This window comes from Tremella mesenterica (genome assembly GCF_000271645.1).
Source record: "Tremella mesenterica DSM 1558 unplaced genomic scaffold TREMEscaffold_9, whole genome shotgun sequence".
Lineage (NCBI taxonomy): Eukaryota > Fungi > Basidiomycota > Tremellomycetes > Tremellales > Tremellaceae > Tremella > Tremella mesenterica.
The window spans coordinates 1161160-1186994 of record NW_006711233.1 but is presented as its reverse complement, the minus strand read 5'-3'; the positions used below and the strand labels follow the sequence as shown (position 1 = coordinate 1186994).

At 44.6% G+C, this 25835-nt stretch overlaps 9 protein-coding genes across 9 annotated transcripts; 4 read left to right on the top strand and 5 right to left on the bottom strand.

Moving 5' to 3' along the window:
* Nucleotides 1-47: 47 nt before the first annotated feature.
* TREMEDRAFT_69595 (uncharacterized protein) lies at nt 48-3382 on the top strand (the record flags this gene model as incomplete). Its single annotated transcript, XM_007006255.1, has 13 exons — nt 48-169; nt 222-358; nt 475-533; nt 621-701; nt 796-962; nt 983-1074; nt 1118-1206; nt 1266-1380; nt 1454-1558; nt 1689-1894; nt 2066-2182; nt 2377-2576; nt 2929-3382. 13 exons carry the CDS (start codon nt 48-50, stop codon nt 3380-3382), a joined length of 1944 nt encoding a protein of 647 aa, XP_007006317.1.
* A 660-nt stretch (nt 3383-4042) lies between these two features.
* TREMEDRAFT_64044 (uncharacterized protein) lies at nt 4043-6971 on the bottom strand (the record flags this gene model as incomplete). Its single annotated transcript, XM_007006182.1, has 9 exons — nt 4043-4336; nt 4390-4431; nt 4637-5154; nt 5318-5507; nt 5552-5616; nt 5676-5854; nt 6023-6127; nt 6424-6570; nt 6748-6971. 9 exons carry the CDS (start codon nt 6969-6971, stop codon nt 4043-4045), a joined length of 1764 nt encoding a protein of 587 aa, XP_007006244.1.
* A 1071-nt stretch (nt 6972-8042) lies between these two features.
* TREMEDRAFT_69594 (uncharacterized protein) lies at nt 8043-10189 on the bottom strand (the record flags this gene model as incomplete). Its single annotated transcript, XM_007006254.1, has 5 exons — nt 8043-8104; nt 8131-8554; nt 8675-8819; nt 9130-9360; nt 9534-10189. 5 exons carry the CDS (start codon nt 10187-10189, stop codon nt 8043-8045), a joined length of 1518 nt encoding a protein of 505 aa, XP_007006316.1.
* Nucleotides 10190-11034: 845 nt separating this feature from the next.
* Nucleotides 11035-12456, top strand: TREMEDRAFT_69593 (uncharacterized protein; the record flags this gene model as incomplete). Its single annotated transcript, XM_007006253.1, has 3 exons — nt 11035-11241; nt 11521-11638; nt 11867-12456. The coding sequence occupies 3 exons, from the start codon at nt 11035-11037 to the stop codon at nt 12454-12456; spliced, it is 915 nt and encodes a 304-aa protein (XP_007006315.1).
* Nucleotides 12457-12804: 348 nt separating this feature from the next.
* On the bottom strand, nt 12805-15210 carry TREMEDRAFT_74430 (uncharacterized protein). Its single transcript, XM_007006252.1, has 2 exons — nt 14249-15210; nt 12805-13945 (listed from the first exon to the last, which is right to left on the bottom strand). Exons 1-2 carry the CDS (start codon nt 14955-14957, stop codon nt 13014-13016), a joined length of 1641 nt encoding a protein of 546 aa, XP_007006314.1. The 5' UTR covers nt 14958-15210; the 3' UTR covers nt 12805-13013.
* Nucleotides 15211-15729: 519 nt separating this feature from the next.
* Nucleotides 15730-18463, top strand: TREMEDRAFT_32940 (uncharacterized protein; the record flags this gene model as incomplete). Its single annotated transcript, XM_007005939.1, has 8 exons — nt 15730-15778; nt 15942-16075; nt 16264-16590; nt 16765-16854; nt 17096-17235; nt 17484-17757; nt 18015-18101; nt 18329-18463. 8 exons carry the CDS (start codon nt 15730-15732, stop codon nt 18461-18463), a joined length of 1236 nt encoding a protein of 411 aa, XP_007006001.1.
* A 550-nt stretch (nt 18464-19013) lies between these two features.
* On the bottom strand, nt 19014-21468 carry TREMEDRAFT_33152 (uncharacterized protein; the record flags this gene model as incomplete). The annotated part of the gene is made up of 5 exons (XM_007005960.1): nt 19014-19153; nt 19256-19528; nt 19863-20357; nt 20711-20960; nt 21325-21468. The coding sequence occupies 5 exons, from the start codon at nt 21466-21468 to the stop codon at nt 19014-19016; spliced, it is 1302 nt and encodes a 433-aa protein (XP_007006022.1).
* Nucleotides 21469-21892: 424 nt separating this feature from the next.
* TREMEDRAFT_74429 (uncharacterized protein) lies at nt 21893-23916 on the bottom strand (the record flags this gene model as incomplete). The annotated part of the gene is made up of 7 exons (XM_007006251.1): nt 21893-21981; nt 22029-22077; nt 22128-22585; nt 22791-22885; nt 23058-23260; nt 23434-23664; nt 23868-23916. 7 exons carry the CDS (start codon nt 23914-23916, stop codon nt 21951-21953), a joined length of 1116 nt encoding a protein of 371 aa, XP_007006313.1. The 3' UTR covers nt 21893-21950.
* Nucleotides 23917-24387: 471 nt separating this feature from the next.
* On the top strand, nt 24388-25097 carry TREMEDRAFT_57462 (uncharacterized protein; the record flags this gene model as incomplete). Its single annotated transcript, XM_007006053.1, has 1 exon — nt 24388-25097. A coding segment is annotated over exon 1 (323 nt), but the record flags the coding sequence as incomplete, so codon positions are not given.
* Nucleotides 25098-25835: the final 738 nt, after the last annotated feature.

Below are 25835 nucleotides of genomic sequence, written 5' to 3'. Positions count from 1 at the left end.
TCCTCCCTTTACAGTCTTTTCACCGACAACCTTTTGCTCCTCTCGAAATGGGTCACAACAGCGATAAACTGTACATCACTCATTCAGAGCATGCTGCAGGTCATCACGCAGCGTCCAGTACTGGAAAGCGCCAAGAGAGCGGTCGGAGTGAGATTCAGCGATTACCATTGTGAGTCCAACTTGTACTGCCCTCTCGTAGGTAGAGACAGCTGACGTTTCAGCGATTCCTGCGCTCTTTCTCTACAACCTTTCAAGAACCCTGTAGCTGTTATTGCCGATAATGAAGATGGGCAGCCACCTAGAGCGGATGTGTTCGACTTGTTGAATATCGTCCCTTACATTCGAAAGTACAAGACGAGTGAGTGACAGAAATTCCATCACTGCTCCGAGGCTCTGTCATCATGTGTTTGAAAGATATTAGAGGGACATCTTGTGGTCACTGGTATATCGACAGGACGCTGCTGACGTTGTCAGATCCTGTCACAGGCAAGCCGCTAGACACGAGTCAACTGATCAAGCTCAACTTCGCCAAGGTGAGTCGTCGAGCTATGGACCCTCACAAATGAAGTTCATCTGGAGCTCTCGCTTGGGTCTACCTACGAGAAAACGCTGACTGGTAGAATGCCGAAGGGAATATGCACGATCCCATCACCTACAAAGTATTCTCACCTCACGTTCACATCGTCTTTCTCAAGAACACCGTAAGTTCCCGTCAACTTCATCTCATCACCAGGCATCCATCAACCCTATCACATGTTTATCAGATCAGAATAGTTTATGCTGAAGCCTAATTAGGGTAACGTTTTCGACATGGCCTCATTACAGCTCCTGGCGATCAAACCCAAAACATGGCGAGATTTGGTAAATGACGAGCCATTCGAGCGGAAGGACATCATCACCATTCAAGTGAGCTCCTTTGCCTTATCCTCTTCCCCGCACCTCTATCCAGTATACTACCCGTGGTATTAATGACAGCGCTGAGCTTCTCAGGACCCTCAGAATCTCGCCAATCGAATCTCGCCAATCGAGATCTGAGGGAGTACGATCATGTCAAATCAGACAAGAAAGTCGCAGGTGGGTCATTTGTCGCTTTACCACATATAGTGCTGATTTGCAGAGGAGGAACTCGCCTCGGACCCATTGAAAGGCATCAACGTCGAAGCTGCCGGAGGGGCCGGCAAAGTGTTGAAAATGATAGCTGAGAAGGTTAGTCATCATATCTCTAGCCTGGTCATCCTCCCCTTTGACATTCAGCTGATCAACAGACACGAGCAGAGCAAGCTTCGATGGCCCCTCCGCCTGCTCCCGCGGAATCGAGTACTGCAATCAAGGAGAAGAAGGAAGGGATCATTGCAAAGCGAAAGATTGAACAGCTAGCGTGTGAGTGAAGCGCCCTCCCCCCGGTCCAGTACTTGTATCTCCATCAAGTTGAGAGGTGTTGCTCATGGCGCAGACAACACATCAAACTTTACCACCGGTAGAGCCTCGGCGTCCTTGACAAGTACGACAATGACACCTGAGACTACCAATGCCAGAGCCTTGTTCGATGAGGAAGAATGTAAGTTGCGAGCTACCTCTGTGATCCCCACGCCCCATCATATCGGCTTGAAATAAATCGTGTCGAGATATCCGCGAACATTCCTGCTTTTTAGTGCGAGCAGACTCGATAATCTGGTATTGACCCCCAGTCATGTTTGAAGAAATGAGACGTCCTGTCAAAGAGAAAGAACGTCTCAAATCGAAAGCTTATGCAACGATCATGACTAATTTTGGGGGGTTGAACGTCGAGTTACATGGAGACAGAGCGCCAAAAACGGTGTATAATTTTGTGCAGTTAGCAAAACAAGGGTATTATGATGGAGTTGCCTTTCATCGACTGATGCCGGGGTTTATGGTATGTGAATAACCACGATGCCCACTTCCCTTATCTTTTCACCTGCGGAGTCTGTCTTTGGTACTTTTTGGTACCTTGACCAAAGCTCTTGATTCCGGTTTAGCCGTTATGTCAGGCAGATTAGGACCCTGTGGTGATGCGGAATATGTTGAGGAGGTCACTCACACCCAGGTCCAAGGTGGTGATCCGACCGGTACTGGCCGAGGTGGAAAGTCATTCTGGGGTGAACCATTCAGGGATGAATATAGTGAGAAGGGAGCGTATAAACATGATTCCCGGGGTGTGCTAGTGAGTGATCTGGTACCTCTTCACCCTCGCCTCTCATCCAACTTCCGAAAGATAAGTATACCATGCCAGAGAGAAACGTGATCGTCGGGCCGAGAAGTTGATCCAGGCACTCAGGTGAGACGTCCAAGACAGGAGAAGGCAAGAAACAATCACGAATGGGTGGCAGATGGCGAAGTCGCAACACTGACCCTTAGTCAATGGCCAACAGCGGTCCACGATCAAATACATCACAATTCTTCATCACATTTCGTCCTACCGAACATCTCAATGGGAAACATACAGTATTTGGGAAATTGGTCGGTGGGGAGGATGTGTTGGATAAGATTGAACGTGTACCTGTTAGACCTGGTGGTGATCGACCTGCGAAGGAGATCAAGATATTGGGGATCAATGTGTGAGTCTCTGTGGTCTTTTCCATGACGCTCCTTTCACCTCTCTGACTTGATGTCCTACCGTCTGTTTACATTTCGTTACTCTTCCAACCTGTCGTCGCCGATCTTGATACTCCATTTCCCCGCGACCTTTAATTTAGTACAGTTGCTACGATCTCCCCAATCTCCTTCGCACAGATTTTAATTTCTGCATCCGAAAGTCACGCACTGCAGATGTCCTCTTACAACACTCTTTCCCCCTTAGAATCCAACAAATTATAGCTCATTCCATTGTCCCTCCCAGCAACATCCTTCTGACAACGAGGGCATCCCGGTTTCGTGCTTATCGCGACATACTTGATCTGACTTTAACAGCCTTCAAGACCCATTCGAAGCCTACCAAAAACGTCTAGCTCAACGTTTAGCTCGACAAGACGAATCCGATGAGACTCTCCGACGACGGGCTGCCGCTCAAGCTGAAAGGGAAAAAGATAGGACAACATGGTTAGGTACAGACTTGGGTATCAAAGGTGTTCCTCGATCAACGACGAAAGATAATGTCGAGGTAGGGGTAGGGAAATATTTATCGACGCATGTTTCTTCTGTAGGGTCAACTCTCAATTCTACGGCTCCCCCCTTGAGTCAGAAAGTCGATAAAGATAGAACAGAGAGAAAGGTTAAAGACGAGCAGGATGGAGTAGGAAAAAAGGACAAGCCAGGGATGATGATGGTACAAAGTCAGGGTAAGGTGGTAGGAGGGGAAATGGAATATGGTGAAAAGAAGAAAAGGAAACTAGCAGGTGGTTTTGGTGATTTTTCAGCATGGTAATTTCTACATGAATCACATTATACACATGCACACAGTACTCCATTCTCGCTACTATTTCTGTTTTTTGTTCATTTGTGGAAGGGCGTACTCCATAGATTTCAAGTCTTCTTCGTAAGAATATCGATCTGATCCATGATTCAAGTTGAAGAGGAATGATCATCAAACAATATTACTTGATTTAAGTAAGTGTACTTGTATCAACTCTTCTCATGCGATTTATTTTCTTGTAAGAATTGGTCAACTGACTGTGAAGTACCTTGTTTCGAGTTGATTATGTCTTACTTGACCTGATATACACCACGGCACAGTGGATAGAACTCAACAAGTTTCAATGTCACAAACGAAACGTACTGCGGTATGATCACGAGTACTCTACTCGTACAGTCAAAACATGAAGCGATATGATGGAATCATTTTCGATGCATGATCAACATGTCTTTTTTCTTATCAAGATTGTGATACATATGTTACCGTCATGTAATCATAAAAATCATAAACATTTTGTTCCTCTTCCGAATGTCTTACCATCGTTCTGATGAATAACTTCTGCATCCCTGCATCCCCAAAACCAAGATCATACACATCCCACTCAAGATCATTTCCCTCCACAAAGTCCAAAACCATACTCTACACAACCCAAACATTATCCACACCAAGACTTCAACCGTACAACTGCCAATCCCATTTCACGACTTCCCCCCAAAATCCCTCTGGGACATCTATCGCCTTATCACCTCCTGATAAATCTGATCCTAATGGATATACTCGATCAACGGTGGAAGTACTGGTAAATGGTTCCCATTTCTCTGAACGGGGGAGGATGTATGAAGAGATGTAACACCATGGCCACCACCATTGACTCGATTTACGTCTTTTATGTGAAGATGAGGAAGAGGAAGGGTTAGGGTCGAGGTTGTAGATGAATGATATCCAATATGATAGGATTTCAGATTCCTATTTGGTCAGCTCAAGGACAAAGTAGGCGAGAGTTCCCAATATAGACCGACCGACGGTATGGTGGCGTTGATAGTACCAGGACTTCCAACATGCTGACCGTCCACATGAAGAATCTGGAGCTGTGGTGCACATGAAGTAGCGCATAGCGAATGAGAAGATAATTGGGGAACGGTGGTGGAAGTGTCGTGAGGGTATGTCACAAAGATGAGGAGAAAATCTTGCTGGGTCAGACGGGACAAATAGAAGTATACCCCCACACAGTCACGAAGTATGAAAAGTCAAGGTGGAGAAACTCACGATAGCATCCGCCCCAGTCGGACCAGTCTGAAAAACAGCCTCAATGTCATCCTCATGACAAACCACTCCCTCATTCTGACAATATCCAACTGCATTATCAGGATAACTACTGCCCTTTTCAAACTCCCCCACCCAAACTTTCCCCCCATTGGCGGCCCATTCCCTAGCCACCGCTCGAGAGGGAGAACGGAACACCCAATCAGTGACGAACAATTCGAACAATTCTCTAAAATCGTCTCCGTCACCTCCTTCGTATGATAAATCATAAAATCCACTGTTGAAGATTTTTTGCGCACGGTCCGGGCCTAAGAACTCTACTAGGAGATTGTAGTATGTCTCATTTGACACTTGGACGGGTGAAGGGTAGTAGGACTGAACGGTTGAGCCTGCTTCGTTCCGGACTGTGGTTATGAGAAGTGGGAGACTTTCAGGTGGATGGGCTAGTAAGGCTGGCGAGGTGAAAAGTTCAGAGGTGGGGTCGGCCAAGATGGTAGGGGTGTTGTATGTTGGTCGGATGGCTTAGAGTCAGCTTGTCCCGAGACGTTGTAGCTGGGCTTTGATTCGGGGTATCTTTTACATGCCATCGGACCGAATTTTTGTGTGGTTTGGAAGAATACTCTGTTCACTCCCTTTTGTGATCGTCGTTGTGATGGATTTTAGTTGACGAAACAAGATACTCACGCTCGGATGGTGGCACTCCCGGATTCGACAACGCAGCCTCTGAAGTCCCCACGACGACCGACTCCGTCACCAACTGATTGGCAGGGATAGCTTTCAAGCAGTCGAGGGTCGAACATGCATTAGCTGGAGCGGTTGAGTAAAAGAGCTCGGTGAGATTTGCCGTGATTTCCGGGGGTGAGAACCCATAGTCCTACTTGATCAGTCTCATTTATGAGATAAGCAAGAGGCACTCACCATGGGGTCCGATTGAAGTATGGCAGCTCTGAACAAACCGACGGCAGCAGGAGCGTTCCACAGCGCTGTACATGAATTCAAGTCACGAATGTAGAGTGAAAAGAAAATAAGGTGGACAACTTACCTCGAACGATTTGAGCACCACTACTTTGTCCTCCGACGGTCACTTTATCCTTGTCGCCGCCTACAAACGCTATATACTCCCTGATATTGGTGAGAGCAAGAATGATATCCTGAAGTCCAAGATTAGGATCTGATGAGGTGGGTGCTTGTGCGGGTGGGAGGAAGCCAAGAACGCCGAGTCTGGGCGTCAGCTTCTATGGTACTTCTCGCTAGATCGTTGACTCAGAACCTAGACCCGACCCCATTGCTTAGGAGGACGACAGAGAGGAGAACATAGAGGAGGACGGAGAGGGTGAGGGTGAGGATGAGGGGAGATGGTGCGGCAGGAATCAAAATGTTCTCACTCACCGATACTGCAAAACCACCACGATGATATTCCCCTTAGCCGCCAAAGTCGAACCATCAAGTCCAGGAGCAGCAACCGAACCTTCGTAATACGACCCGCCATGAATCCTGTCCATCAACTATATCCTACCGATGGCCAAATCCGACCAGTGCTGCCGCCACATATGGTCCTTCAGGGTTGTCCGAGATACAAGATCTGCAGGGGAGTGATCTTCCCGATCGTGAACTCTCATCGTAGATGTATATAAATTAGGAGGCTGTGTGATACGCCCACTTCAAGCTCCTATCCCTTCGAAACAGATCACAAGTGGATGATGTCAAGTATATTGATTCCCAGTGGGGCATACGACAAGAGAATAGACATGTGCGATGTGTGAGGATGGAGAGGTAGAAAGGGTACTGACCAGACATAAACTGGTAATAAATCATTTGATACAGCCGTGGGAACGTATATAGCTGCCCAGAGACAATCTTCCGATTGGCTCACACCGGGGGTATAGATATCACTGTCTTGTGGACAAGCAGGTGGGAGGGATGTGGATGTGAGGCCGCTAGGGATTAACAACTTCGTCATCACGACCTTGGTATCACAGCCCTTGTGATCTTATCCTATCAGGGAGGGGAGGAAAGATGAACAGTTCAGGGATCCAAGGAAGGTGAGTGAGATATCATGGTTAGAATGTAGACGCTTGTGGTAACGAGGAGGCAACGCGAGACGAGACACTCACCTGAGGGAAGTGGGAGCTTTGGAAACACCCCATCTTTCCGCTTCACCATATTTAACAACATATCTACATGCTCCTTCCTCTGTTGAAACACCTTGTACTTGATAACCGGGGAAAATCAAAGTACATTGTGCTGGTGTAGGAGCTGCCTTCACGGGATTTATGTTGGCCAAACTGATCAATGAGAGTAGTCCTAGAAATTGTACTCTCCGGGGGAACATGATCATGTGATTGATGGTAGTTGTCGAATACGATGGTGAGGTGGTCTTTCGAAGTATAGTTGAGGAGAAGAAGATGTTTTCAGAAAGTCAGATGATTGAGTGGGTAGTTTGATGTGGTGTCAGATATCAACGTGGGGGATTGTCCAGATAGGGTTATGTATAAGGTGGAAGGAAAGAGATATATAAGATATATATCTGACGCCTGTAGGTGTAATTGGCAGGAGGGTCAAGACGGGACGAGGGGTTGAAGTGTAAAAGGGATGACAAAGACGGAATGAGAAGATCAATTTGGATTTTCACTTTTTACATCTCGCCACTGTGCCGTACCGTGTACCGTATATCGTACACCTTGTACCATCTTTCCTTGACACTCCCGCTAGTCCGTCTTGCCGTGTACCGTGTACCGAGTATACGTATGTACACCGCGGTTAGCAGTGTCATCATCAAGGGGGAAGGGGAGGAAGCTAGTGTGTCATCTACAACAAAGACCGATCAACCTTTTTTCTTTTCTTGTTTTTCATTTCGAGGCCTCTGATCTGATCTGCATCTGCATCTTACACTTCAGGGGCAAGGTTCGGAGATACATGTATGTTCCTTGACGAGGTGGGGGGAGGTAGGAGGGAAGAAGAGGAGGGCGAAGGGAGAAAAAAAAAGAAAAAAAAAAAGATGAAACGTAGAGGACGAAACGACGGGATCTGGGATCGACGGTTGACGGGACAATAATCCCGGTCATTTCGGTTAATTCAGGCACCACACAAAGGTACCCGCTTTGACCGGCGTGTCCTCGTGACAAGCAAGCATGCTCCCAACCTCTTGGCTCTTTGCAAGGGTACAGTACATGCCCTAGTGAAGCATACTGAGCAACACCGGATAGGATGGGCAGGGCAGCTGCAGATTCGGTACATCATACACCGTACACACAAGCATTAGATGCATAACGTCTCATCATCGCTAACCTCATCAGTCATACCAAACCTCCTAAGCACGAACAAATTAACGAAAGAGAAAATACGATGATTTAGAGCTAAATTAAACGTGACACTGAATCCGAATTAAGCATTTACTTCCCCTTCCCCATCACCCTCCCCGTTCTGGCTCTTTCCAAACCCTTTCACCTTCTCCATACCCTCCACCAACCTCTCTACTTTAGCTTTGTGTTGCTCACTTTCATTCCTAGCCCTTCTTTCCAACTCTTCTTCATCAGAACTATCCACACTGAGACTACTCCCACTGACACTACCTTGTCCATAAACCATCCGGTCACCTTCTTTCCCTTTTGTAGCTCTTTGAGCATCTTTGATCTTTGTCAATTTCTCATCGGTACATGACATCACGTGAATATGTAACCCAGGGAAATTCGATTGAAGGAACTTTTGGAAGATCGGTATGAGAGAAGCTAAAGGTCGGTATGTGCCAGAATCGTTATCGATGATCAACTCGTATGATTCGGGATCTTGAGGTGGGGGAGCCGAAGGTGGTCCGTTCGGTAACGGTTCGGCTGGGTGAGTGTGCTGATCTGGAGCGGTGGAAGAGGAGTGGGGATTTGATAATCGTCGGATAAGGAATTCACCACTCCAAGCTATGTAGATCTGGGAGTTAGATCTGAAATGAAACCGTTTCAGAAATTGAGACGAGACGAGATGAAACGTCACATGGAGTGAGACAGTGATAGGTTGAGTCGGGTTGAGATATGTAAGGGGTAAACTCACATCAACGTCAGAATGCATGGTATGTTTGCTCAACAAATCAATACCAAATTCTTTTCCCGTTTCCGTAAACCTAAACATTCCATCGAGAGTGACAACATAGGTAAAGATCCTACCGCCTTGGTCATAATGTGCCATGTCGAGGAATCTGACATCAGCGGAGGTTTGAGGGTTAATCAATATTTCCTATCCACACGATGATTTCACATTTCACAGCATCATTGTCGAAGAGGTAACAACAAGATAGAAACAAGTTACTCAACTGAAACACTGATGGCATCCAACTAGACTGGAAACCAGCGGGGGGAACAGCAACGAAAATGGTGGTAACTGAGACTACCAGCAGGAAAAGATGCTACACAGGACGGAGGGAGTGGGCAGGATGGGCAGGATGAAGGGGATAGCATGGAAGACCAAGATAGAGAAGCTACGAGTCTTTGAAAAACACCAACACTCACTTCAAAGTCATCTCCCTACCAGGCCCTTGATCATCTTCAAAAACACCCGTCCTAGTCCTAGAATTATAATTATATATCTTTGCATGTTGATGATGCAAAGCCCTGTTCAAAACTTTCCCTCTAACACCGGTAGATTCGAACATGCCCATTACGAAAGATTTGAATTCTACGTATCTGTGGTAGAGCTCGTTTGGGACCGGACCACGTAGTTGGATTTCGTTTGCTTGGAAGCTGGGGTTAGATTATTTTCTCCTGCGTTATGGATCTCCAACATTACAAGAAAAAGCGAATCATAAGGTTGACTGGTCGATAGAAGACGTTGTAAACCCCAATACGTTGAAATATGATAGGGACTGGCCGTTCTTTAGAGAAAGGTAGACAGGAAAGAGGCACAATTTACTCACTCAAATCTCTCCACACCATGTTCATCCTTCCCTTTCGTCCCTGTCAATCTCCCGATGATGGGAGAATAATGAGTTCTCCAAAAACATCCAACAGTATAAACCTTTCCCACATTCCCATCTTCTTTCGTCTTTCCCAATACTTCAACACTTAAAACTAACCTAGCATGTAATTCTTTCGTCCTATCTAAAAGTCTTGCACAACTTCTTAAAGTATAAGCCCTAACGTCCGCTCCTGTTTTATGTACTTTATATTCTTTTTCTTTTATACCTTTCCAATCCTCATCAATTTCTCCCGTTTCAATTTCCAACTTACCTAGACGATCATCATAATCATTCGCATCTTCATCGTATAATCTTACTTTGAGAGTCATACCACTTGAAGGAACACCGGATATCAACCATTGAGCATCAAATGTGGGATTAACATTACGATGTATTGTAGGTGAACGAAAACGTAATTTCGGATCACGAGGATGACGTGTAGGGAGGGAAGTATTGATTTGTGCTAAAATGTATGGATCACATGAACGGGAAGCGAAATCTGCTATGGGTAGGTTGGAAGCTCGATGAAAGGTTATACGAAGGTTATAGGATGGTCCTGTTGAAGGTGGAAGTGGTGTTGGGTCGTGTCCACCTTTAGGTTGGTCCGAGCCCATGTTGGGAATTGGCGAGTTGAGTGTTGTGCTTTTTGGGCTCTGGACTCTGGACTCTTGACTGGTTGGTTACTCCAGAATTGAGTAAGTGGTGAGAGGGACGGGGACAGGTATAGTCACGATCACCGGATAGGATGTGGACAGTTGGTAACTATTGAAGTAATGCCGCTAGATGACCTAGGTTGAGAATGAAGGGGGGAAAGGGAGGAAGAAAGTGTCGAGGGAGAAGTGCAGAAGATGAACGAAGTGAATATAGTAAATACGTGTAGAGAGAGAGAGAGAGAGAGATGCCCCAAGCGTCTTCGTCTTCGGCTTATCGGTTATTGGCAAACCGGTCAACTAACAGCTGGCCAATGGGATGTTGACGGTGGCGACGGGGTATCTATGGCTGACGCACAGCACTACCGGGCATAGGGCTATGAAGTCGATCTGTCTATGAGGAGGTGTGGGTGATTGATGACCATGTGATGAGAACAAGCATACAAACGTGACAAAGTAGCAAGATGTACAGTAGCTATTCTCAGCTGCTACCAAGAACGTAAAAAGGAAAACTGACGTCATTTTCCAATCTTCCTTCCCTCGTGCTCCCAAAGTATCAAAGTACTCACTCTCTCTCTCTCTTCTTTCGGTCAAACACTTTCATGTCACGCATCTAATCCATCTAATCATCTTCAGTCACGCTTTTTCTCCACAACAGATATAAATCTCCAACCGTCTTCTCTATCCCTGCAACCAATCGATCCAAGAGCCAAGAAACAAGAAACAAAAAACAAGAGTCAAGAGCCAAACCGACCATCAATACATCCGCAATCCGACCGAAGCAGATTGAAAATACCAAATCGGTCAAGATGTCTTCAACTTTACTACATACGGCACTTCAAAACCTACATGTATCTCAAAGAAAAGAATCTCTCTTACGTCCTTCTTCCGAACCGGGTATGCGTAGACCACCCGTGGTGATAGTGGAAGATGATGAGTTGGTCCATGTTGGAGGTATGACCCGACCTGGGACACCAAGAGGTGAGAGGGTGGAGAAGACGAGGGTGAAAGATCCTGTGAGTGATCGTTCCCTTTCTCTGTACTCTACCCGACCCAACCCAATGGACCAAATCATCCCCCCTCCCCCTTCCTCTCTCCCTATCGTGCATGGTAGAGTTTGACTGGAGGGGATGGTGAGGAAGTCTTACAACGGGTGGTAAGACTTACTGGCGTGGGAACGTGCATGGGTCAGAACGTGGAGATTGAAGTGTGGATTGGTATAGAGCCTCGAGGTGATGGTATGGGGGAAGTGGTGAACTGGGAGATAGATGAACTCTACAGCTCGCTGATACCAGCTTCGAACTTTACCTACTCATTTAGCTGTCAGGGTTTTCCTTCAATTAGACATCAAAAGTCTAGCAAGATGTGATAGGGTATGTAAACGATGGCATAAATCTTCAACTTTGAATTATGGTGAGTGGTCATCGTATTCCCTTGGTGCAATACCTCCTTGATCTCCGTGAGACTACCTGTGACATCTCTTCATTTCCTCCATACATCTCCATAAAGTCAACCAAATGATACCATAATGTTGCCTAAATAAGAGAAGGAAAAAAAGGAAAACAAAGGGCATCAAGTCACCCTTTTGAGACAAAGTATGAGGTTCACCAGCATCACGAAACATCCAACGCTTACACTCAGTTTGGTTCCTTCAAAACCGAGCTTTAATCTTACCTACGACTCTTTCAATTCCAACACGTTTACGTCAACTACCCTCTACTTTCCCACTTCCTATTCTATCTTCCACCTCTTCTATCCCATCCTCACCTCCAACTCCATCATCCAACCCACCTGAATTATTCTTCGATCCATACGATAAACTACCTCGTCTATCAAGACTACCTTTACCACCCATACCAACTTCTCAAACTCCACAATGGTCAAAAACAGAATCTAAAAAATCATGGAAAACACAATTCCGTATGACTTTTCAACGTCCTGATAATGATGATTCCTTAAAGGTTGATTTTTCTTTCAGTAGGAATTCTTCTGGGGCTTCTTCTCCTGGATATCATGGGCATGGGTATTCAGGATTAGGTTCTGGGAATAAAGAAAGATGGGTTGAAGAAAATGAAGAAATGAGTAATACCGCAAGGAAAGTTTTAGCAAGGGAGAGATATAAAGAAATGAGAGGTAGGAAAAGTAAAGAAAAGAGAAAAATGGGTGGGGAATTAGGTATTAGGGATAAAGGTGGTTTAGGTGATGTTTCGAGATTTGAAGCTCCTTGGTGAGACCCCCTCTCCCGTCTCGTTGAAGATTCCCCGTCGATCCGTCGAAAGGGTGAAGTGCGAGATGGAAAGGGAAAGGGAAGAATTGTTCGTGGTTCATTGCTGGTCTAGGACATTTGTATCGATTTCTCACTTTGTCACGGGAATTTTCCAGGATTTGTAGGTAAGTAGATTTGCATATAAATGTTTTCTTAATAAACATGGAAAAACGAATTGTACTTATTATGCACTTGTTATATCTCATTGATTTTAAACTCTGATAAATACCTCCTCTCGCTTTCCACTAGTCACATGCTTCAGGAGTGCAGCTTAACAATGGGTCGATAAAAGACGATAGACCTCAATGTGTATTGGGAAATTGTCCAAATTCATATTCTAATAAGCATGACTATTTCCATCGTCCAACCCAGCGTCCAGCGTCCAGCGCTGATGAAAGAAACATCTACCAACGCCATATACCTATAAAGTACGTCAAGTAAAAAACAAAAGCCACACAAAGATATCACCACTAAGATGACGATTGTTAAAGTAGTAGTATCAAAGAAGAAAGGAAAAAAAACCTATAACATCTCTAAATCTCCTTGTGATATCTTCTTTTTCAAAATTGCGAAATTCAATTTTTTCTTAGGTTGTTCTTTTACCCAACCAATTTCTTTCAACATTTCTTCTAATCTTTCTTTACCTATCAACTCCATCTCTCCCGTCTTTCCCTTTGATCCTAATTTCTCATCAAACCCAATTTTCTCAACTGTCTCAACTCTGTTTTTATCATTTTTGGGTATTTGATTCCCATTATCGTTAGAAGAAATTTGGAACATCTCCTCAGACAAGTAAACAGGTTTATTCCCAATAACAACGACTAAATCATCTTTCAAACTTTTTTCTAAACCTAATCTAACCAAAATAGATCTTAATAAAGGTAAATCTCCTCTATCGTGACATGATAAAAGAGTTGGTCGACGTGAACCTTTATGATATTTCGATAAAAGGTTCATTATCTCTTTTGGTGGTTGTTTCTTCATGTCGGATGATTTCAAAGATGTAGATGAAGATCTTGAAGAAGAGGAAGAGGAAAGACCATACCATATCACTACATCGTTGGCTCGTTCAGATTCTAGATTGATAAGTTCTGTAGAGAGTGATAGACCTAGATTTGAGTTTGCCACATCAGATTGTTCAAACTGATTTAACAAATCTGAAGAATCGGACGAAATGATCGAGTGGGCAATGTTGGAAGACGTAGGCGAGTTGGAAGAATCGAGAGAATCGGAAGACTCGGTAGGATGGGAGGAATAGGAAGAATGTGAGTGAGGTGTGGAAGAGACTAAAGGTTTGTTAAGACCTAATAAAACATTTGCGTCTAAAGGTTCAGAAGGGTCGATGGTATGTGGTAAAGACGCGTAAGATGATTGAAGTAGATAAGATTGAAGTGCTAGGAATTCGTGGGTTTCAGGAAGGGGTTGAGGTTGGTGAAATGTACGTTTTGTGGGTACTTCTTGTCAGTATAGTTCGAACCTTTCCTCACCGCACTTTTATCCTCACTCATCATGTCCCCGTCCACATGACCTAATACAGCTTACGACCTGATCTTTTGACTTGCATGGTGAGATTCCATCTACAGTGACTTGAGCCCTCAAGCTTGTTTCACACGTTCAGATACGTTTATACTCGGGTTCGCTACTTTGACATTGGATCACATTGATTCAAGAAAGAAATGGAAATGAAGATGAAAGGAGATGATTTCGATGGAAGACATGAGGTTACGATTCCAAGAAAAGAGGAGATATAAACTCACCAACCCCTGTCGAACGTCTCATCATATACCTAACTTTAACTTGCGGTGGTACATACTCTTCCTCCCATTTCACACCACCTCTAGCAACATCCAAATAAGCTCTTCCATCATTATCCAATTTCAACCTTCTAGTAACGCTTGCGACTTTCAAACTTGGTAATCTAGCACCAGGAACAAGAACCAACATTAAAACACAAGCTAATACCGTACCACCCAATAACAACAAACGTAAAAGTGGTCTTGGTAAAGTATGTGGGATAGGTAATGTAGTAGAAGGTACGTTTACATTTGTCGTTGAATTAAGACTTTTCTCCAAATCTTTAGATATCGAACGAGTTTTAGGTGTAAAACTTTGATCTTCCTTCTTTATTTGAGTTGTAGCTTTAGGAGTTATTAAACCGACGTTTTCCGTTTCATCCTCTTCATTTTGTGAAAAGTGAGGTTCGGAAATCGTTATGGAAGGATAAGGGAATCGTGAAGATTTCGGAGTACGTAAGATAGGTCCAAATACGGGTTGGTTGTATGGAGAAGGGAATATAGTATCCAATGTGAACCCTCCGTTAAAGTTTTGAGGTGTACGTGGAGAACAAAGTTGGGTTTCTAAAGAAGAAGATATGTTCAAAGGTGTGAAATTCGGTTTTCGAACGTTTGAAAGAGATGGTGGAGAAGGTGGTGGTGAGAAAAGATATTTATGAATTGGAGACGACATTTCTTAGTTGTAGATCTCACCGGGAGATATAAAGTGTATTGAAATGAATGTGGGTTTCTCGCTTGGGAGAGATCGAACGAACAGGTCAGAGTTGATTAAGAAAATGGCGAGAGGGAAAAAAACCCTTAAGAAGGGAGAGCGAGTGGTCAAGGGTGTGGTGAGAAGCTAGAAGTTTGAGAAGCTGGGAAAGTAAAGGAAGGAACAAATACCAGACTATCAAAGTCTGTGAATAAGAGTGAAAGATGGGTCCTGTCAAAGGAAGAATAGCAACGGATGTCAAGAAGGATTACAGTCTTTAGACATATATCCTTCTTTCCACGTCGACGCGACGCGAATTGGTCAGTAGGTTTTAGTGAAAGTCAAGGGATCGGAATAAGGGCCAACTTATACCAACCATGTGAGCAGTGAGCAGGAGTCAGAGTACGAGTACAGTACGTCCGAGGGCTGAGGGGGCAAGTAAGGAAAGCATGTTAAAGTTGTTCCCTTTTTTCGCTTTTTCGGGTGACAGGTTCAAGATGGCATGGCTTTGGAAGGACGCGTCGCGCTTCTGGTGGCTGAGGGGATCGAGGGAAGTGACGCGTTGGCGGAGATCGCCGCTTACGACTCTCCCACGGGTGTTTCCTCAGTCAACCAGGCGGTAGGTGGCCGTGAAATAGGACGGCAATGAGTACGAATAGACATTGCAGGTCGAATTAGGACGAGAGGAACCAGTATATAAAAAGAGACTTGAAACAAAAATCAAGAAACAAGGATCAAGATGACAAGTAATGACATGACAGAATGGTTGTCTGATTCAAATGAAGTTCTGACCTTGCGTCTAGGTGAGTCTTCACAATCTGCTTCTCCCACTTCCTCGTGATGTCATATTCCCTTGAGGTTTTATGTCCGCAGTTGATGGTCATTGATTTCTCTGACAGCTGGATAGAGCCATACGAACGTTGGCTGGATCCAGTATTGAGATTTGGCAAGAATCGCTAATATCAGTCCGGGCACATGAAGATGACGAGTTATTGAGAGGGGATGAAAGACAAAACGTTCAACCTTTCCACCCGGAATTCACTTATCCGATATTTGGAGAAGAAGAAAAGATATTCGGGTACAAAAATCTAGACGTTTCTGTAAGCTCTCATCCCCTTCATCCACCTCATCCACCTTCGACTCCATGCTCGCCTGTAGCCTCCCCTTCAACTTCCATGATCTCGAGGTCCTTCTGCCGCCCTTCCTCCATCATTGTAGTCTTCCTCGTTAGCTTTTCAATACGAAGCAAAGAAGTTATCTCAGGGAAAGAAAATCTCCTGATGATCAGCTGGAATTCTCATCAGGTTCACTCCGTCAACATCTAACCATCTCCCATTCAGCCCAACTCTCATCATCCGCCACTCCACCAGACGATATAGAAGGGATATTATATAAATTCATCCCTCCCGATTATTCGAAATCTTCAGAAGATTTCGATCGGCTGGTACAAGAAGACTCTTTGAAGTTCAGACCTTTGGGAGAGAAAATAGGAGAATATTCGAGACCTGCTTGGAAAGCAAAGGGTAAAGGGAAAGGGAAGAAAACTAATGGAGCTGGAACTACGGGATTGAATGAGGAAGGGAAAGAGGGGGAGGTGAACTTTGAGATGTACAAGGTGAGTCCATGTTTGTTCACAGGATATTCATAATACTTTGGGTCTCAGTCCGACTTTCAGACCTCCATCTCGTCTGAGGAGGTGAAGGGAAGTGAGACGATCGTCGACTGCGTTGACAGGTCATGTGATGAGGTGTGAAAAGGGGATATTGATGATTGGATGATGACACTACAGACCACTTGGAACACCCCGGGATTCAGAGAATATCACCGAAGAATGCAAATCTTTATTCTTTTCTTCATAGAAGGTGGTAGTTATGTTCATGTGAGTTGGTTCGTGGATCTTTCGATTTCTTACAAATCATTGGGGGGGTTCTTCCATCACTCTGATCGTCACTATTGCTGACTTTTATCATTCTCATCATCTGTCTGGCAAATTTCCATCGCTCTGATCCGCCCTCCAGCTGGATGTTTTCACCCTTATCGTCACTCTGCGTCACTTTCACTATAATGGCCGCTCTGTCGGACTTCTGTCAGTCCCATCGCTGCCCTGGCTGACGTTATAGGAAGACGAAGATGCGTGGGAGTTTATAACTCTTTACGAACGTCGAACGCGGTCCACAGGAGAGGAAACGTATCATTTCGTTGGATATACATCTGTATACCCTTTTTGGTGTTATCCTGATAGTGTGAGATTAAGATTGAGGTGAGTCATTTCCTCTTCCCCTGATGCCTGATACACCTCCCTCCACGCTTCCCTCCCTCCACTCACAATTTCTCATTTCCCTTCCCCATTTGCATCTTCTTTCCTCTTGCCAAATATGCACGGACTGGTGTAATCCTTTCATTCGTCATCAAGCGATTCATGTGACGAAACATCAAGACACGCAGAAATTCAAGGCAACAAGATATCAGACCAATTATCGAGGCATCCGTTTCCGTGCTGATTCACAGCCAATTCGTCATCTTACCACCTTACCAACAATTAGGACACGGTTCCGCCCTTTATTCCACATTATATCAACATGTTCTTTCCCGTCCTGAAGTCGCGGAACTCACAGTGGAAGATCCAGCGGAAGCGTTCGAAGATTTAAGGGATAGGAACGATCTTCGATGGTTGGTCAAGCAAGGTGTACCTGATGATCCTTTATTTGGTCAGATTGGTGGTACGAGAGCTGAGAGGGTGAAATGGGAGATGGGATTGAGGAAAAAGTATAAGATTGCTCAGGTGGGTTTCATTTGTACTTCACAACCTTCATATCTCACCTCCTCCTCTTTCATTCTTACCTTTACTACAACATACACTTGATCCGTCTCGAGCGCCATGTTACTTTTCCCACCCACATTCATCATACTTCAATCATGGTGAATAGATACGAAGGTTCCATACCTATCTACAAAAACGCTTGGTTCCCTTTCACCCTTCCTCTGACTTTGGAAAAGAACGTGATTTGTTATCAAGCGATCAAAAGATTAACCCCACAGCGCCAATTCGATAGATTATTAGAAATGTTACTTCTACGTCGATTAGACCGATCTGATCCGGTCAAAGTGAAAGCTTATCGTTTACACGTAAGTTCCTTCCGTCCACACTTGACACTTTCCCACCAAGTCAGGGAATTCAAAATAGCTTGATTTCCTTCTCAAAAAGTAACTCTACCCCATCTATATACCTGACAATAATGTGATCTTCCAACCCACCTTCCATCACCGATACGATGTATCGAACAGAGATCAACAAACTTCTGCGTATATATACATATGTATACTGGTACTGGTACTGATACTGACTGTTCTAGGTCAAAGCGAGACTTTACAGATTCAATTATGAAATGTTATGTCAAATGAGTTTAGAAGAAAGGAAAGAAGCTTTGAGTAAAACGTACGAATCTGTTATTGAAGATTATGATCGTATCCTTTCCATCACTTTTTGACATGTTCCCACAATATAAACACTATGTTTCTAACTGCCAACTTGCAAATTCTCTTTTCACTTCTTTCATCTTTGTGTTCATATCAAAGTTGGTAGTTGTTTATCAGGGAATGAAATATATCAAATTGTTCGTATTGAATTGACCGTATATGCACAAATCATTCTATCAATATAATGAATGCGTTCCTCTGCGTCTTTTCTTTCCTCCCCTCACGTGAGTTTCACTTGACTTGTTCAATGATCATTGGGGATTTAAGAAAGAGCAAGTAGAGTAGTCGTATTGTCCAATGCATAAATATGTAAGTGATTATTTTGATATATACACATGTTTTCACCACTATCGAATCACCTTGTTTCAAAAACGTATCAAATCTCACTCTACTTACTCCACGATATATCCCCCTGCATCAACCATTCTATCATTCCATCAAGTGTCCTATCCCGTCGTATTTTGTATAGATTACCCTCTTCGCTCCCTTGTCACTCAGTTAACCCCTTCGTAACCCCGTGTCCTTGCTCCTGTTCATTGGATATAACCAAAGGAGGTGAGATCACGCTTCAACAAAAGCACGGAAAGCTTCCAATTTATCTTCTGCCGTCCATTGTATTTTAGTCCCACAAGCAATAAATACCACATCTCCTTTTTCCACCAAAACTTCTTCCTCCACTCGCCCTCTTCTCGCCGTCTTTCCTTCACTTGTGGCAACTTCCTTGAGTTGGCTTATCTCCCCCTTGACCAATGTATCCTTCTCCCCTGAAGACTCCGAAGACTCGACACATTTGATCTTCCCACTCCCAGAAGTAACAACAACCACACTTGGTCCTTCCACCGCTTTGTGTTCATCTATCTCTGCACTTCCTAACGACACCTTGACCACTGAGAATTCATCAATGGGAGGATCGTATAATTCCGAATTTGTGGAAAACTTCACAGGCCGTAAGAGTTGTTTTGATCCTGGACCAGCATCGTATGTTAACATCGAAACTAGAGTTGGGACGTCTCGAAGTTTAGGAGTGAGACCAGCGCGAACGACATTGTCAGATGTCGCCATACATTCGATAATGTCTGATGGGTCAGGGAATCATCCTTTCATGAGGATATCTTTGTACTTCATCACATCTATAGTGGAGTACCTAGTCAGGGGGGACGTGCGGGTGGCGCGTAGTGTAAAATCGTGGCGCGGGGAAAAAATGCTCCAGGTTGAGAGGCCTTTAAATGTGGAGATGATATGAACATCTTGGCTGATAGGAGTTGAGTAAGGAAAAGGTGGGGGGAAGTTGACGAATGATAGACAAATCTTGTGAAGGAAGGAAAGCATCATACTATATTGTGACTGACTAGAAATATAGGAATTACAGTTATGACGAGGTTAGAGAAGGGGGGAAGGGACAACACCCACCTCCAGAGATATACGCATGAGGCATGTTAGCTCCTAAAAACGCCGCCTGACCAACTTGCAACTCCACGACATTTAACAAAAACACACATAAAACACCTACGTCCCCAGGATATTGTTCATCCAACATCAAAGTCAACTCTCTCAAACTTTCCTCGTTAGGTGTCAAACTTTCGTTCTTCTCATACCTCTCCACCAGAGATCTCACAGCGGGTTTGTACACCGACTCGGGGGCAGACATGAACGCTTCGAATATATCTTTGAGGATTTGTCTTTGTTCTTCCGTCGGAGCATCGGTGGATGTGAAAGATGATGTGTCCGGTGGGAGAGTAGTAGGGAGGGAAAGGGAAGCGGCGAGGGAGTTTGTGAGGGAAAAAGGGATGAAAGATAGTTCTGGGACGGTGAGAAGATGAAGAAGGATTTGAGGAAGGGGGAGGAAGTTCAAAAACGCCAGGAAAGGCGTGAGGGCGATGGCCATTTCGGGTTTATGGTTGTTGTCTTGTTTGTGTCAGTGATTCTCTCTCACTTTGAACACGTCAAAGAGTGCAGATAAACTCTTCGGGGTAATCCTTGTAAGTTAATGGGGAATGAGAGTTGAGAGGGTATCGACAGTAGGTTGAAGATTTCCATATGATTCATCTCATACGACGGAGGGGCAGGATTCAAGAGACCAGCTGAAGTAAAAGAGATGGTGGGAAGCTGGGAGAGAGGGAGGAAGTGTTGCCGGGCGGCCGAGCGAGTGGGCGTGAGCGTGGGCGTGACGGAGAGGGCGAGATGAAGAGGATAAGGAAGACGATGAGAACAGGGTAAGGCCAAGGGGAGAAGAAGAAGGAGAACACTTCAAAACTCACCTTTATATACATCCGGACGTTCATCAAACAACTTCTTGGCCAATTCTTTATCAGGATGAGCTTGTATACTCAAAGCGGTCCCAATACTAAGAACTTTGAATAAAAAAGGTAATGAACCTTTTTTACTTTCTGGGAATGCAGAAAGGACTTTATGACCTATCAATTCTGGATGTTTTTCCAAATGATCTGATAAAAGTGTAGATGTTGCGGTTAGAGTTGAAGGAAGTGTAGGATGTGTTCCCATCCATAACTATCTGTCAGTCTTGTCTTTACACACACGTTCCTTACTTGACTTATCCTGCTGATATCTTGCGCCAACGAGACAGGGGGTGTGTCTAGTTAGATGGACGTTTGGTGTGGTTCAGAGGGACGTTTAGTGTGGTTCTTTCATAGGGATGTTTGGTGTGATTCTTTAAGAGGGATGTATCACCATCTGTCATGTGATGAGGGATTGTGAATTGAAGGACATGGGTGGTAGTTTGTAATGTGAGGGTGGATGACCCGTGAGCCAGGTAGAGAGGCGATGATGGGTATAGTCAACAGTATCATGCCTTAAAGAAGCTTTTCGTACATAAAGAGCAGGGGAAAAGAAGAGCTAAGAGAGAACATCTCACCTCTGCATAAGTCTTCTCTTCATCAGATTCAAACCCAACCACAGATTTCTCTCCTAATTGAGCAGCGAGTGAAGAACGACCTTTTTTACCCCAAGCGTAAGATTGTATACCTACGTTTAGTTTGAAAATGAGTTTTGATTGCATTATGTCTTATTGATCTATCTAAGATCTTCTTGGTTGGTGTGGTACTGAAGTCGAGTAGGGTGATAGTGTTATAGTAGAGTAGTGCTGGTAGAATGAGAAGTTGAGAAGAGAGTTGAGATGGGATGGGAAGTGACGAACGTGGTGTTGCGCCCTTTGGCCGAGTTTGAAATCGACCCCGTTTTAGGTGCACTTTCCTTTGACCTCTCTGCCAGATCACACAAACATTCAGTGATGGGGGAGTACTACTGCTAGCTGCTAGGTTGCTAGGTTGCTAAATGCTTGAGCATAAGGGCCACAGTCAGATCTCCAAGATTGCCACACCGAAACCCAGGTAAAGTAGGCAGTAGTAAGTTAGTAGCATTGTTGACCGCCCACTGCACTCCACCGCTCTATACCGACATGCATTGCACAAGACTACACATACATCGCTCCTGGCGATATTCAATCATTAACACGATTACACAGAAAATCTTCACTTCTCATCACTTTGTGGAAATAGGTAATGTCGTACCGCTAAAAGTCAACTTTCCATTCCCATAATCAAATGAGGAAAAACTCACAAAACCACATCCCACACTTTCGAAGTCACCCCGAACCCCAATTCAAAGTCTAACCCCATCAGCATCTTAAACAATATCCTGAATCACTGAAAGACTCACTTTTGTAATGATGAGCCAAATGATATCTCTTCATCTCGGCCAAATATTGAGGTAACTTTGTATGATGTAAAGCATAGTGCATACAATCGTAGAGAATGTAAAAAGTGAAACTCCCACTGATTATACCGTTTGCCATTGCTTTAGGGAATAAAACATGAGCAAGTTTTGTGAATGGAGTTTCTAGGGTGAAGAATAGTAAAGGTGGCATGACTAGTCGAAGTCTGTCCATAGGTAGGTAATGATGTACTCCATGGAGAAGGAAGTGAAGAGTGATGGCCCAGTTCGTATCGGGTAGGTAATAATCGATGTGGAATAAGAACCGGTGAAGGGTGTATTCGAGAAGGGTCCATATGACATTACCGATGAAGAAACAAATGAGAGTTTTGGGGATGGCTAGGGAGGATGGGAGGGGCAGGGAGGGTAGAGGGTAAGTGAGTAGTTGAGATGCGGTCACGGAGCTGTGAAATGAGCATAGTTCGACCAGTCCACAGACATCCATCCTTCTTCTCTTCGTCTGTTCTGCTTTCTCGAGTTCAGGTTGTGCTTGTCTCAGAGTTCAGGCTGTACTTTCCCAGATTGAATAGTACTTGCTCATGTTTTATACCACTTTGCAGATTGAAGAAGTGAAGGAAGGCAAGAGGGAAGCGGCATCTGCCAACTCACGAATCGGTAAACTGCAAAGTAGATAGATAGAACAAAAACATGGTAATAGGTCCCCATATCATTGGCACGACCCACCACTGAGTTCTTGTAAAACCCTGTTTGTCAGTGTGTACTCTTTGATCAATCGACCTCTCTCCTACCGCCTCTGTCCTAGCCTCAAGAAAGTCACAGCGACGACAGGCATGATCCAGTATTCTTTCAAAAGATTGTCAATGGAAATCAGAGATAGATAATGAAGGATGGACAAGCCAAGAGCCTTCAACTCACCTCTAAAAAACCCCACTCAAACATTCTAGCACTTTCTTTCAAATGACGAGGATTATGAACTTGACTGAGGTAATATTCTTTGGTCCAAGGTGCAAGCCATACTTGTCTCAAGAGAGGTTGAGAAAGGTCTATGAATTTATTACGATTGTAATCGCTTAACGTATCGGTTTCGTCTGGATGATAATTTTCGTCTGGTACCCAATCTGGAAAGTGTCAACAATGTTCCAATCGTATAGCATACGCCTTTGAAGACCATATATACAATGTAGTTCCAAAAACCATGACGTTCGGACCACCGAGACTAAGATGAGCAGAGATTGTAATTGGGAAGGGTGATAAAAGGATGGAGGAGATTGATATAATCAAATACACTCACCCTCGCTGACAATCTTCTCGTCACCTCCTAATTCCCCAATCTTGTATTCTTCCAACATCTCATAAGCGCTCCTCGAATGAACATGTTCACCCGGATCACTCATCACACCACCTACGTCCGTCCCAGCGTATTTTAAGACGACGTCATCCCCACCAGGATGATCAGGAAGGAAATGAGTGATATCGTATACTCCTCCGCGGTAGGTGATCCATAAAGATGCAGGTGATGTGTCTAGTATCAGTATATATTTTTCACTTCACATATCTCACTGTCCTAGACGATAGTGAAAGACTAGTCCCATTGCAGGATTTCGAGTATCAGTATCCAACTCATAAAAAATGACCCGAGAGGGAGGTTGTAACGACAAGAGACATAGAACCGATATGTGATAGTGGTTAAGGTAGAAATGGGAGGAATGAAGTGTTCGTACTCACGTCTGGCAACATCGACCAAAGCGAAGATCTTGTTGACTTTTTTTGACATTTTGTTGTGGTGTCCGAGGGTCAAGTGGCGAATCAAGAGAAATTGGTCGTAATGGGATTTTCCAATGGAATCGTGGTTGGATGAAGACTTTCAGCGATGGGAGTGCCACGTAATAGGTAAAGAAAGGATAGAAGATAAGAAAGAGCGACGACGGTCGGTAGAGTGAATGGAATAGAGTAGAAGGAAAGACGTGTAGGAAAAGTCGACAACACGGATACAACCGCAGCACGACCCGGGCAAGATCGGCAAATGACCAGTGGCCTATGACCGAGGTTAGCTCATTTCTTTACTTATCCCTGATTCAAATCTCATTAGAAAACAAAAACAAATTCAACTTACCTCCCTGAGGGTTAAGGATTAGGAATTTCATTTAGGCGCGTAAATTGTCCCCATCTTGACTGATAGGCGTCCCGAAAGTTGCAACCACCCTGGACAAAGATCTCCATTCCTCTTCCAACTTTCCCTTTGGTTCACTACTACTACTGGTACAAGCATACACTCTCCATGTCGGACGTTATCGACCGACTTGACGACTATAAGTTTCTTTGTACATTCGCGCCCTTTTCATCAAGATGGTGCATCCCTTTCTCAGGTGGACATCATCCGGACGGTCGGACGGATCAACATCACCCCTTTGCTCACATGAATACATACCCGACTCCGGGAGTGTTGGACTCGCTCGGATGACGACGAGCATCGCTAGCCTCGTGTCCTCACCATCAACGTGGTCCGCATGAGACCCTATAGCATCACTGGGCTCTCTCTTCCTTCATCATGTCTACATTCACCCAGATCGATATCCGTCAACCATCAGGCAGCCCACTTTCCACACGATGACCTCCAGTATTCCTGTTCCTCCCTTGAAATTAACTCCTCTACCTCCTCCCAAACCTAGTGATCCTCGGGCCGCGGAGATCCCGATACTTGAACAACTCGTCGACTTCCATCATCCTCATTTCAAGATTCAACTCTCCGACGGTCAGTATCCGTGGGAGGACATTGAAACTTCCGGACGTCTTATCACTAACAATCCCGACTTCCCTCGTCGATTCGTCCACTCTAATCACTTGATTGACGACATCCTGCCGCCAACGCTTTCCCACACATGTCAGCAGCTCGAGAATGACCCTGATGCCCGCGGCGAAGTAGCTTATAACCTTGAAACCTTCGCAACTTCACTTCAAGGCGTTCATGAAATTTCAATTTGCAGTGACGAGGAATTGGCACGGCACATGCTAAATCTTTATACTCGCCTGTTAGAGACGCTATGGTATGGTGGCAGATATGACGAGGAGCTTCGGGCATTTAGGCCTTCAGGGAGTTTGAGGAGTTGGAAGATAGATTGGGATCGGTTCGTTTCAATCGTCTACGTTCGTCTCCTTCTCATGGAGACCTGGCAGAATGAAACGGGGGAGTTTGCAGAAAAAAAGAAGGCTATCGTCGAACTTCGTTCGGGCGCGATGGGAAGCTTTCGTATCTTCAACGCCGTTCTTCAAGCAATCAAAGTAGGTGGTGTCCGAATAGACGATGATGGACGCGCCGTTTTGACGAGGAGAAAGATTCGCAAACGTCTAGGTCGAAAGGTTGTGGATCAAGTTGAGCGCCTATTGACTCATGTGAGTGCGGTTTTGATTAGCTTTGTCCATTATCGCTCTGAGGAAAGATCCGTAATAATATTGCTAATGATCAGATGTGGTGTCAGATGCTGCATCATTCCGTCCGTATAGCTATCCTCACCTCCCACGAATGCACCCTGACCTTTTACGTCCATGATAACAAAATGCAAGTAAGCGATCTCATACGGCCCAACGATGCGACTCTACATGAGCCATGCAGATCTCCCTTGACCCTCCTGTCCAGTATCAGCCTTCTAGAAGAGGCCAACTTCGCTTTACCGGCCAATTATCGATATAAAGATC